The following is a 14,406-nucleotide window of genomic DNA, read 5'->3' on the forward strand; positions in this document are numbered from 1 at the left end:
TTGTGTTTTTTTCTGTGTGTTGGGGTGGGGTTGATTTCCTTTAAATGGGTCCCATAGTGTATTGTGACTGTCTGTCAGGAAGATGAATCTCAGGGTTGTATACTGCATATATACTTTGAGAATAAATGTACCTTGAGTCTTTAAGATCCTTCAGCAGGACATTGCTTGCTCTAGATTCCAGCATCTGCAGTCTCTGACATCTCAATGTTCCTTCAATCTCCTCTGTTACAGATATTCCTTTTATTCCATTCCTTACTCCCCCCCCACCTTTTCCGCTACTTAAGCTAACCTTTTTTTTTCTCTTTCTCAGCTCTGATGAAGGGTCTTTGACCAGAACTGTTTCTCTCTTCGCAGATGCCGCCTGAATTGTAGTGATTTTACAGCATTTGCTGTATTTGTTTCAGATTTATCTACAGTTTTTAAAAAAATTTTCCTGATGTGTTTTAATCTTTCATCATAGTGAACAGATTGGATTAGTATTTAAGAAGTAGATTTTGCACGCTGGTTTGTGTATGGCCATTGCTTAATGCCTCCTACGGGTAACATTTCCACATGGAATGACCTTTTAAATGTCACTCTCACTACCTCAGAGAGGATTTAATCAAACTTTCAAATAACATTTTATAAATTTAAAATTTGTCTCTCTGCTAAGACCGCCCAGGTGCGTATTTTCTGTTTCATTAGACCTGGGCTGGTTTCAACAGATTTTTTCTGCATAATTAGCCCTATATCTCGTCTTCTCTTAATGATGAAACAAGATAATTCTGTATCTGAACTAAACAAAAACCTTTTATTCGAAAAAGCTCCTAAAATGTTTGTTTATAAGTCCTTCAACTAATTAACCAAGGAGCTTCAAAGAATATTTCTTTGGCAGGTGCAAGCCTTCATTGTCTATATAAATAATTTTGGGTACCTGCCAAGGCCATTTTCCCCGGAATGGTTTGTAATGTCGTCACCATCAGGAGAGTATCACAAGTACAAATAGGGCAGATTATGAACCATTCAAGTAGGAAGAGTAATTCTCTGACCTTGTCTCTCCATGGGGAGATGCTACCTACCACAGGTATAAGTTTGCAAGACAAGTACAGGCAATACTTCATCATCACAATGTCAGTGGTGATGGCAGGGCATTCACTAATAGCTCAAATTTCTGATGTTTCCAGCCATGGGCTAAGAATCTGCAAAAATTATTCTATTTACTCCATGGAAGCAAGCTTACTTTTCATAATTTAGATGTATTAAAGTAGTGGCATTTTTACAGAAATATAGATAGAGCATAAGGCTATTCATGTCTTGGAAGCATAGATAGAGACCGTAAGGCATAAGAACAGAATTAGGCCATTCAGCCCATCGATTCTGCTTCACCATTCCATCGTGGCTCATCCCGGATCCCACTCAACCCCATACACCTGCCTTCTCGCCATATCCTTTGATGCCCTGACCAACTTCCATCTTAAATATACCCACCGACTTGGCCTCCACCGCAGTCTGTGGCAGAGCATCCCACAGATTCACTATTCTCTGGCTAAAAAAAAAAATCCTCCTTACCACAGTTCTAAAAGGTCACCCCTCAATTCTGAGGCTGTGCCCTCTAGTTTTGGATACCCCCACCATAGGAAACACCCTCTCCACATCCACCCTATCTAGTCCTTTCAATATTTGGTAGGTTTCAATGAGATCCTCCCGCTTTCTTCTAAATTCCATTGAGTACAGGTCCAAAGCTGCCAAATTCTCCTCATTTGTTAACCTTTTCATTCCCAGTATCATCCTTATGTACCTCGTCTGAACTCTCTCCAATGACAGCACATCATTTCTGAGATATGGGGCCCAAAACTGTTGATAATACTCCAAGTGCAGCCTGACTAGTGGCTTAGAAAACCACCGCATTATCTCCTTGCTTTTATTTTTTATTCCCCTTGCAATACCAACATTGCATTTGCCTTCTTTACCACAGATTCAACCTGTAAATTAACCATCTGAGAGTCTTGCACGAGGACTCCTAAGTCCCTCTGCACCTCTGTGGAAAGTAGCGGTCCCAATCATGACCCGAGGAACACACCAGTCACTGGCACTGAACTAGAAAAGGCCCCTTTTATTCCCATCACTGCCTCCAAGCATAAGGCCATTCTTCTCTTTGAAGCATTGAGTATAAGGCCATTCTTGTTTTGGAAACATAAATAGAGCAATCAAATCTTGGAACCATAAGGCCATTTATGTCTTGGAATCTCATCTGCTATGAGGTTAGATCATGCCTGAACTGAACCTTAGAACTATTTTGTCAGATTTGTTCTATGTCTTCATATAATGAAACCATCTTCAAATTTCACCCTGATTCCACAACTTAACAAGTTCCTGATCTCTACCTTTGGGAAAAAAAAATCCTTCCTGGTTTCAATCCTAAATGAGCTTACCCCTAATTGATAAATGATGCTCTCATCCATTCAAGTCTTCCATCAGAGGAAATAGTTTCTGTCTGTCTTTCTTATCAAAATTTTAAGTCACTATAATTAGATCACCTGCCTAACATTCAGAAATTGGTGGAATATAAACTATGCAATGTCTAATTGTGGAACAAACGGCTCAACCCCAGAGTTCCAACAGTTTTTCGATGAATTTGTGGTGAAGCCTCTTTGTCAGTAACTGGTCCACTTAGATTCGTATGAGGAGAATTTGGGAACACGTTGAATCGGAATCATGAATCCAATGCTTAATAACAGTGTAGCTGGCCTTCTTTATATTTGTGTTGGGTAGAATAAACTTTGATGAAACCTTTTCATGGCCATCTGGTTCTCTGTCAATTTTGGGCAAAAGAACTTTCAATGTTTTCATTCATAGCAAAATTGTAAATTTTTTTGTAAGGAATATGGCCAAGATTTTGCAAAGAATTGCACTTTTGCTGGGCATTTTTCAGGATCTCACTTGGATTTCCATGTCAGTCCATTCTGAATCAAAGGACGTCATCAACACCCGTGAAAGCTGGTCACTTGAATTCCCATGCACACCAATCAAGGTTGACTGGTGCACGGAAAATTTAGTTTGCCAACTTGAGTCAAGTGTTTAGCAATCTTTTCATTGGGCTTTGAATGGGGAGCATTATTGCAGAAACTTTAGAGGAGTTCCTTCCAATGAATAAAACTTCTATTAAAAAAAAGTTCAGAAATAATTTGTATAGATAAATACAAAATACTTGTCAGTAGCAGTAATATAATTTGCCCAACACCAGAATTGTTTCTAATCTAGTGATTTTTTAAAATTTTCCCAGTGGAAAATTAGGAGCATTACGATTAAAAGTCAGATTGGCAGAAGACCGGATACTACCTTCAATGTACTATCAGCCACTAATTGACATCTTGGTGGAACCTGTAATCTCTCCATCTAAAGTGAGTATATTGAACCCTATACATTAACAAGCAGGTTTGAACCGAGCACGATTATTCTGTTTGTCTATATGTCAGATCCGGTCAAATTTAGGAAATGTTTGCTTCTTTCTCAGTTGAACAGTGTTTTAAAGTTTGTTTAAACCTTGACTCCAATAGATAATTGAAAATGAATTAACATTTTAAAGAGAGATATAAAATACCACAAAAGATGGAGTTTTGACCAAAAAAAGAACAAACTGCTGAAGAACTTTGAGTTAGGCACCATCTGTGGAGCAAAATAGAGATTGGACGTTTTTGGGCCTAGACACTTTTGTTCTTGCAGCCTCGTCAATAGCTCAATACTTTGTGGTAAATAAAATGTCTTCCTGCATTCATTGCCTTATGTTGTGTAATGAATGACCCAAACAAGTGTGAGGTGCATAGAACAATGTGTTAAAGATATGTCTGATGCACCATCAATAACTCTTGGAGACGTGAGGCGAGAGATAGGCTTTTATTAGCTGGAAGAAAGCACTGTCAGCAGCAAGAGACCATCACACAACATCCTGGAGACTGAGGGAGGAGCAGTGCCTCCAATCGCCTTTATACCGGGGTCTGTGGGAGGAGCCACAGGAGCAGTCAGCAGGGGGGCGTGTCCAGACAGGTATATGTAGTTCACCACAATGTCACAGTCAACTTATAAATACTTCCACAAGTTATCTTGCACCGGGAAAACAATCTTAATCTCTCCTGCTAACTGAAATACTTCATCCCAGGCAACATCCAGATGAATCTCCTCTGCACCCATCCAGTGCAATCCCGTGTTTCCTTCAGTATGATGATCAGAATTCCTTATTCAAATTATGGCCCAAAAAAAATCAACCTACAGTACTGTGCAAAAGTCTTAGGCACATATATATAGCTAGGCTGCCTAATACTTGTGCTCAGTACTGTATTTGTCAATGTGGAGCAGAGAGCAAGTTTGTAAATCTGGCGGGAGCAAAGGATGTTGGAAATGGTGAGGGTGGAGTACCATGGGAGGGGTGTGGGACAGGTGGCAGAGAAGGAGAGTCGGGGTGGGGGGGTGGCGGGGATGCAGACACATCCAGCCCTGAGACACCAGGCAAGGTCATTGGATTCCAAACAATTGGTTTATTGATCACCATGTAATATCTCTCTGGTGTTTTCTCTCCCTATCCCCCTTCAGAATGGAGCATGCTAGGATGCCAAGGAATTTTGAGGTTAGGGAAGAGGTAGCATTATGTCTCTTGAAAACCCTAAGGTGGATAAGTCCCTGGGGCCTTTTGGGATATACCCCAGGTTACTGAGCAAGGTGAGAGATGAGAATGTTGAGGCCTTGTGAAGATCATTGTATCTTCGCTAGTCATAGGTACGATGCTGCTGGACTGGTGGTAGCTAGTGTTGTTTTGTTTAAGAATTAAAAATCCTGAAAATTATAGATGGATAAGTCAGGGAACTAACGGAGAGGATAGGATTTAAGAGCATTTAACAAAGTATGGTCTAATTAGGAACCAGCAGCATGTCTTTGTGTGGTGCAGGTCATATCTGATTTATTCGACTGAGTTTTTCAAGGGGGTGATGAAGATGATTGGTGACGGTAGAGCACTGGATTATGTATACGTGGATTTGACAACATCCCATGCATTTGACAAGGTCCCATACGGTAGACTCACACAGAAAATTAGGACTTTGGGGATTCACGGTGACTTGGTTAATTGGATCCAAAAACTGGTTTGCCCATAGAAAATAGAGGGGATTTATTCTGGATGGAGGTCTGTGACTAGTGTTCTTCAGTGATCTATTGTTTGTCATATACAGTATAATCCTTTTCAGTTCTGACAATAGGCCTCAGACCTGAAACGTTAATATTGTTTCTCGTTCCACAAATTCAGACTGACCTGATGAATTATATTTAAGACATCTACATTTTAGTTTGATTTTCATCAGCCTGATGGAATCTTGTTTGGACTGCTTCCAATGTTACTGTATGTCCTTTTAGATAAGGGCAAAAGACTTTGTGGAGTGGAAGAGAGCTTCAAATGCTTATGTTTCTCTGAGAGAGAGAACTTTTCCTCGTTTTAGTTTAAAGAGGTAAACCCCCCCCCCCCCGCTTTTAAACTGTGACCTATAATCTAGCTCTCCTGTAGGAGGAAACATCCCCCTCACATCCACCCTGGCAGGTTTTGGAATTGATTTATTACTGCACCAGATGCTGAGGTAGAGTAAGAAGCTTGCCTTGCATGCCATTCGTACAAATCAATTATTGCACGGTGCATTGAGATGATATAAGGTGAAATAATAACAGAATAAAGTGTAACAGCTACAGGGAAGGTGCAGTGCAGATAGACTGTAAGGTGCTAGGTCAAAACAAGGTGGACTATGAGATCAAGAGTCCATCTTACCATACTAGGGAACTGTTGAACAGTTATAATAGTGTCTGAGCCTAACTCTTATCCATTTTAATTAGTCTGCTAAATACCAGTAGAAACAAGCCTACCCTGCTCCATCTATCCACATAAGACAACCTGCTTGGTTTAGGTGTTGGTTGAGTAAACATTGTCTGACCTGCTTCCAACATGTGAACACCTTCCTCAAATAACAAGACAAAATACAAGACCTTTTCCTGAAATAGCAAACAAAGGTCACAGATAGGTAGACTGGGAGATCAAGAGTTCACTGTTTAACATATGAGAAGTCCATTCAAAACTCTCGCAATGGTGGGATAGAAGCTGTTCTTGTCTGATTGGACCTTTCAGACTTTTGTATCTATGTCTAACAGGAGAGGGGAGGAGAGGGATTGACCAAGGTGCGTGGGTTCTTCAGTTATGTTAGCTGCGTTCTTTAGGTAGTGGGAAGTGTAGAGTCAATGGAGGAGAGGCTGTTTGTGTAATGGAACGAACAGTTACACTCTGATAGTTTTCATAATTACTTGCTGTCACTTTTTTCTAAGACCCCCGAACCCCCTGCAGCTTAGCGTTTCTCACAATTTCTCACTTGAGATCCAGGTATTCAATTAAATGTCTCATTTGCATAGGAACAAACAGTTATTAGAGTTGCAAGCACAAGAAAATAAGCAGATGCTGGAAATCCAAAGCAGCACACACAAAATGCTGGAGGAACCCAGCAGGTCAGGCAGCACCTAGGGAAATGAATAAACCGTCAATGTTTTGGGCCAGGACCCTTCATTGGGAGCCTGGTGAAGGGTCTCAGCCCAAAATGTCGACTGTTCACTCTTTTCCATAGATGCTGCCTGGCCTGCTGAGTTCCGCCAGCATTTTGTGCCTTTCATTACAGCTGGTTGGAAATCATACTAATGATCATAAATAAGGATATAAAAAATGTATTTCCTTCTTTTTTCACCTCACTTTTACAGATTTTCAAGACCTGTTCTTTCTACATGTTACAACATTCTGTATTTCACTGTGAATATATTAAATGCCTTGTCTATATTGCATAATTGTTGTGCGATTCAGACATATGAGAACATAAGAAATAGGAGCAGGAGTAGGCCATCTGGCCCATCGAGCCATTCAATAAGATCCTGACTGATCTGACCATGGACTCATCTCCACCCACCTGCCTTTTCCCCATAACCTCTAATTCCCCTACTATGCAAAAATCTACCCAACCTTGTCTTAAATATATTTACTGAGGTAGCCTCCACTGCTTCATTGGGCAGAGAATTCCACATTCACCACTCTCTGGGAAAAGCCGTTCCTCCTCATATCCGTCCTAAATTTACTCTTACCCATCTTGAGTCTATGTCCCCTAGTTCTAGTCTCACCTACCAGTGGAAACTACTTTCCTGGCCTCTATATTATCAAACGTTTTCATAATTTTATATGTTTCTATAAGATCACCTCTCATCTTTCTGAATTCCAACGAGTACAGTCCCAGGCGACTCAATCTCTCCTCATTGTCTAACCTCCTCATCTCTGGAATCACCCTGGTGGGCCTCCTCTGCACTGCCTCCAAAGCCAGTATATCTTTCTTTAAGTAAGGAGACCAGAACTGCACGCAATACTCGGGTGCGGCTTCACCAGTACCTCCTACAGCTGCAGCATAACCTCCCTGCTCTTAAACTCAATCCCTCTAGCAATGAAGGCCAACATTCCCTCTGTCTTCTTAATAGCCCGCAAGCAAACTTTTTGCGATTCATGCACAAGCACGGCCCTCTGCACAGCAGCATGCTGCAATCTTTTACCATTTAAATAATAATCTGTTCTTCCATTTTTCCTTCCACACTGGAAAAATTATTGATTGGTGTACTTTGGTATGATCTCTGACGATGAACAATGCCATGGGGTGTATGCCAGCCAAGTTCTAAATAGTGTAAGCCTCCTGTAGCGCAATACACCATGAGCTTTTAGCGGCATTTTTTTCCAATCCATATCTTGCTATCAGACTAACGAATACAATCCCAGATACTTATTCTAAACGCAGCCTCTGATGAGATGAATTGCATTCAGTGGTGGTGGGAATCAATGTTTAAGGTAGTGGATGGAAATTAAAATAAAATAGGCTTTTCGTCCTGGATGGAATTGAGCTTGCAGGGTGTTGTTGTCACCCAACTCAATGCTGGTGAATGGCCTGTCTCTTCTTCCCGTCGTCTTACACAAATGTTGTTGGAGGATGATACTACAGTTCTGGGTCCGTGCTTTGTGGATTAGACTGTGGTTCACTAGGATTCCTTCAGTTCTGTGTTTTTGCCCGTTCTTTCTTGTCTCCGATTGCACAATTTGTTTTTTGCATGTGGGGCGAGGTTTGATGTTTTTGTCGCCATTTGCACGTGAGGGGCTTGATGTTCTTGTTGCTGTTTGTGTGAGTTGTTTTTTGGTGTGCGGGAGGGTTGTTGTCTTTCTTTGAACAGCTTCCATGGTTTTCTTTGTTTCGTGGATATCTGGAGAAGGTGAATCTCAGAGTTGTATACCACATAAATACTTCGATAATAAATGTACCTTGTACATCACTCAACTTCACTTGACCCATCATTGAAATGTTCCCACTACGAATGGACTCACTTTCAAGCTCCCATGTTCCCAATATTTATTGTTGATTTATTTATTATTATTGTTCTTTTTGCATTTGCACAGTTCGTTGTCTTCTGCACTCTGGTTGAACGCCAAAGTTGGGCGGTCTTCCATTGATTCTGTTATGGCAATTATTCTATAAATTTGTTGAGTATGCCCACAAGAAAATAAATCTCAGGGTTGTATATGGTGACATATATGTACTTATATAATAAAATTTTCTTTGAACTTTGAAATAGGTTGTAGGATTGTAGTGAGAATTAAATGCTCTGCAGATTTTACCGTTTATAATTTCAAGTCCTCACCTAATTGAACTTGTTGAATGATTACTGGTTTGTGTAGCAGATGTTCATTCATTTCAACAAGAAAAGATGCTGAATAAACTAATTAGCAGCAGTAATATTTGTTCCAAATTAAATGAAACAGTTCATAATTAAATCCAAATATGGTTTTGACAAGAGTTTGGATTTAAAAAGAGGCTTTGCTTACTACAGTGGCATTACAATGCGCTTTTTTATAATTGAGTATAATACAGATTGGAGAACTCTGTATGCAAAGCATTTTAGAAATCATCAACCTATTTATGAAAATTATACCTAGCAGATTTGCTAACCCAGTTTGTAGATGTTGATTAACCCTTTGTGACATTCATCACAGACTGTTGGGCTGTTTTGGGGGACAGGGTATGTTAAAGTTTGATGTTCACCAAAATAAAGTGGAGAGGAGAGAAGTTAAGGAAGCCTGGAGATCGAATATGGATTGATTACTTGACTTTCAGCCTGGCTGGTGTACGACCGAGCTGACTCATCTTCTTTGCTTGGGTGAGGGTTGAATAGGTTTCAATAGATTTCCTATTTAAAGTCTAACAACAGTGGCTCAGTTCCAGATTCCTCTGTGTTGGTAGTAAACATCAGCGGGGATTTCTCAGCCTCATGGCAGCATTCTGTTTTTTACTGCCTTTTTCAAGGGAATTCCAAATAGCTTTGTGTGCTAATCATTGAACAACATAATTAGAGGTTTGAAATCTCAAACATAGAAAGCGTGGCTTTGAAATGATTTCTATATGAGTAAAAGTTGTCAAAGTACAAGAGGCTAAAATGGACAGCTGAATTTTAGTTGAATACTGTATTTCTGTCAGTCTTTGTTCTTTTATTTTATTAATTTACATTGGTTAAACTTTGACTGATTTAGTCTTTTAAGGGTGCAGCCATTTCCTCTAAGCTTCTCAAGTTAATCACCTGAGGATTAAACCAGTTGTTTGTTTGCATACAAGAGGTTCTTTTAAGCCAAAAAGGTATACAATAAGGTGTTGTAAATCAAATGAAGCAGTTCAGAATTAAATCCATTACAGAATTGCTCTGCCAATTGTTCTGTTATATTAAAGGAGTGGGCTCCAGTGGAACTTCAAAGATTCAGTTTTTTTAATAAGTGTGTATATCACTGATTGATGTAGCACCCAGACCAATGGTCCTTGTACAAACCAGGAAATCAGGAATGCAGGAGGTGCTCACGAAGGTAAAAATATTTTGGTTAATGTTTGACTGGGAGCCAGAATTACAGCCATAAATGTTCATACCAAGAGCGTGTGGGAGGAGTTGTGGTTTTTTCTGCAGTGAAGAGGAAATCCACAACCCCGATTTTAGAGTCAACTGTGACCTTAGAAAATGTACTTAGAAATGGGTGTGGCATTGATCGCGACCCTACACTCAATGTAATTAAGGTGAAAGAGCTGATTGTGGACTTCAGGAAGGGTAAGATGAGGGAACACAAACCAATCCTCACAGAGGGATCAGAAGTGGAGAGAGTGAGCAATTTCAAGTTCCTGGCTATCAAGATCTCCAAACTGAATTTACTTTATTACTTGCATCCTTCATATACACAAGAAGTAAAATCTTTACATTATGTCTCCGTCTAAATGTGCAATGTGCAATTTATAGTAATTTATAACATATAGTATGTACAATAGGTTAGTCAATATAACATAGAAATACTGTTGTATTTGCATGAGTTAATCAGTCTGATGGCCTGGTGGAAGAAGCTGTCCCAGAGCCTGTTGGTCCTGGCTTTTATGCTGTGGTACCATTTACTGGATGGTAACAGCTAAAACAGATTGTGCTTGGGGTGACTCGGGTCTCCAATGATCCTTCGAGCCCTTTTTACACACCTGCCTAACCTGGGTCTAACGTGGTCCCACCGTATTAATGCAGCTATAAAGAAGGCAAGATGCTAGCTATATTTCATTAACAGTTTGAAGAAATTTGGTTTGTCACCTGAAAAACTTGAAAACTTCTACAGATGAATCGTGGAGAGCATTCTGACAGGCTGCACCACTGTCTGCTATGGGGGGAGGTGGGCTACTGCACAGGACCAAAAGAAGCTACATAAAGTTGTAAAATTAATCAGCTCCATCATGGCTACAAGCCTCCATAGTATCTAAGACCTCTTCAAGCAGCAATGGCTCAGAAAGGTGACAATAAATATTAAGGACCCCTATCACCCAGGACATGACCTCTTCTCATAGCTAGCATCAGGAAGGAGGTACAAAAGCCTGAAGGCACACACTCAATGATTCAGAACCAGCTTCTTCCCCTCTGCCATATGATTCCTGAATGGACGTGAACCCATAAACACTAACTTACTTTTTAAAAAAAGTATATATCACTTCTGTTTTTGCACTATTTTAAAATTATTTATTATATATGCCTCTGAAATTGATTTACTTATTTCTATTTATTTTCTTTCTATATTATCACGTATTGCATTGTACTGCTGCTGCTAAGCTAACAAACCTGATGATAAACTTGATTCTTTCTGAAACCTGAAATGTCAACATAGGAAACTGCATTTACAAAATGTACAAATAGATTATAATGGAGCTATATCAGTTTGATAAGATGAAAGTGTACCCAGTGCACCACACCTCTTGGAGGCTTTCAAAGGTGCAATGTAATCACAGGCAATACGTATACTCTACGTTAAGCTCATTTAAGTCGCTCATGATATGGTGACCTGGCTAGGTTTATAATTGCTCAGTAGTATGACTGGCAGTGAATGATAACTAGGTCAGTGAAATTGGATTATTGTTTACATTAAAGGTAGGGATGGTTCAACAGCACATTGGTTGATTGGCATCCATCTGTCTGGAAGCACAATGGGTAATGATGACCATCATCACAAGCCTAGGTGGAAGGTATGGAGATCTTGAGATGCCCAGTCATCAAGATACCCCTCTCGGCCTCACCGGTGGAGTCCAATGGAAAGCTTATGAAGCAATATGTTTGTCACCAGCTTGGCTGTAGGAGCTGCCGGAAGGATGTTCAATGACGTCCAGCCAGCTTAGGGTCTCCACTCTGGATTTGCTGTCTGGGTTTACTCCCGTAGCCTTCGTCTCTCCCGAGGCTGCCCCCAAGGCAGTGGGGTTATTTACCCGTAGCTGGGGATCTGGTTCATGAGCACCAGGGCGTGTCCACACACCGGTGGGCCTACGTGCTAAGTGTGCAGGGGCCAGACCTCCTCCCTGTCCTCTGAGGTTCAGCCTGAGTCCGCAAGGAGTTCAGTTTCTGTGTGTTGCCAGTGAGGAGGCACTACATGAGGCTTGCTGTTGGAGAGGCTATGTACTGGCAGGGAGAGACTGGCACATTCAGCTCTCCTATTTGCGAGACTGCTAGTCAGCGGGGAAGAAGCTGAAAGTGAGAGTGACAAGCACTACCACACTAGACACATCACAACAACCATTTTGATACTGTACATTACAATCAATTGTTCTATCTAGTTTAACCCATTAACTGTTAGGGTAATTTAATTCAGAACTGCCTATTCTTGAATTCAACAACATAGAATCAGCATGGTTTTCCTGTTTATGAGATGAATATAAACCACAGAGATTAATGCTACGTTAAATCAGGATTTCCTGACCTTTTTTACGCCGTGGAGCCTTACCATTAATTGTGGGGTGTGTGAATCTGATTGTTAGGTCAGGTCTGCCTTGGTGGATGGTATTTGGCTTTAAGTAAACAGGCAGTTAGTTTCTCTAAAGGTGGAGTCTTGGCAGAATGTAGCAGAGAATCAAGTGAAGGTGGGGGGGGAGGGTAAAAGCAGAAAAGAAATCCTAAATGAGAAAAGCTAAACAGTGCTGGAGGGTGTGAAACCCTGGGGGATTTTCCTGCCTTTGTACCTGGGCACGTGGGTTGCAGAAAGAGTCGTGAAGGAATCCACCTAACGCCCAATTAACTCATCTTGCTTTTACTCAGGTGACCAAATACCTCTGGAGCAGACCTGGGAAAATCCCCCCCCCCCCCTGTACGTGGGAGTGCTGAACCCACGGGTTGGTTGTTTGAAATGATCAGTAATAGTGGTTTCTGCCAACAGTATCCTGGGAAATCAGGAAATCCTCCACTGAATTTTTTTCTCAGTATCTTTGGTTTAACAAAGAACAATACAGCACAGTACAGGCCATTCGGCCCACAATGTTGTGCCAACCCTTGAACCCTGACCCCCCCACACACACACATATAACCCTCCAACTTAAATTCCTCCATATACCTGTCTAGTATTCTCTTAAATTTCACTGGAGTATCTGTCTCCACCACTGCCTCAGGCAGTGCATTCCACGCATCAACCACTCTCTGAGTGAAAAACCTTCCTCTAATATCCCCCTTGAACTTTCCACCCCTTACCTTGAAGCCATGTCCTCTTGTATTGAGTAGTGGTGCCCTGGGGAAGAGGTGCCGGCTGTCCACTCTATCTATTCCTCTTAATATCTTGTATACCTCTATCATGGCTCCTCTCATCCTCCTTCTCTCCAAACAGCAAAGCCCTAGCTCCCTTAATCTCTGATCATAATGCATACTGTCTAAACCAGGCTGCATACTGGTAAACCTCCTCTGTACCCTTTCCAATGCTTCCACATTCTTCCAATAGTGAGGCAACCAGAACTGGACACAGTACTCCAAGTGTGGCCTAACCAGAGTTTTATAGAGCTGCATCATTACCCCGCGTCTCTTAAACTATATCCCTCGACTTATGAAAGCTAACACTCCATAAGTTTTCTTAACTACCCTATCTACCTGTGAGGCAACTTTCAGGATCTGTGGACATGTACCCCCAGATCCCTCTGCTCCTCCACACTACCAAGTATCCTGCCATTTACTTTGTACTCTGCCTTGGAGTTTGTCCTTCCAAAATGTACCACCTCACACTTTTCCAGATTGAACTCCATCTGCCACTTCTCAGCCCAATTCTGCATCCTATCAATGTCTCTCTGCAATCTTCGACAATCCTCAACACTATCCACAGCACCACAAACCTTTGTGTCGTCTGCAAACTTGCCAACCCACCCTTCTACCCCCACATCCAGGTCGTTAATAAATATCACAAAAAGTAGAGGTCCCAGAACCAATCCTTGTGGGACACCACTAGTCACAACCCTCCAAACCGAGTGTACTCCCTCCACCATGACCCTCTGCTTTCTGCAGGCAAGCCAATTCTGAATCCACCTGGCCAAACTTCCCTGTATCCCATGCCTTCTGACTTTCTGAATAAGCCTACTGTGTGGTACCTTGTGAAATGCCTTACAAAAATCCATATAGATCACATCCACTGCACTACCCTCATCTATATGCCTGGTCACCTCCTCAGAGAACTCTAACAGGCTTGTTAGACATGATCTGCCCTTCACAAAGCCATGCTGACTGTCCCTGATCAGACCACGATTCTCTAAATGCCCATAGATCCTATCTCTAAGAATCTTTTCCAACAGCTTTCCCACCACAGACGTAAGGCTCACTGGTCTATAATTACCCAGACTATCCCTACTACCTTTTTTGAACAAGGGGACAACATTCACCTCCCTCCAATCCTCTGGTACCATTCCCGTGGACAACAAGGACATAAAGATCCTAGCCAGAGGCTCAGCAATCTCTTTTCTCACCTCGTGGAGCAGCCTGGGGAGTATTCCGTTAGGCCCCGGGGACTTATCCATCCTAATGTATTTTAAC

General features: G+C 41.4%; 1 protein-coding gene across 2 annotated transcripts in view; it reads left to right on the forward strand.

Moving 5' to 3' along the window:
- LOC140738422 (rasGAP-activating-like protein 1) overlaps positions 1-14,406 on the forward strand; it is a 271,421-nt gene that overhangs the window by 124,403 nt on the left and 132,612 nt on the right. For both annotated transcript variants that reach the window (XM_073065690.1, XM_073065691.1), the window contains exon 9: positions 3,263-3,380. In XM_073065690.1, the coding sequence (XP_072921791.1) occupies positions 3,263-3,380 (118 nt within the window). The remainder of the gene's footprint in view (positions 1-3,262; positions 3,381-14,406) is intronic.

Source organism: Hemitrygon akajei, chromosome 14 (assembly GCF_048418815.1).
Source record: "Hemitrygon akajei chromosome 14, sHemAka1.3, whole genome shotgun sequence".
In the NCBI taxonomy this organism is placed as follows: Eukaryota; Metazoa; Chordata; class Chondrichthyes; order Myliobatiformes; family Dasyatidae; genus Hemitrygon; species Hemitrygon akajei.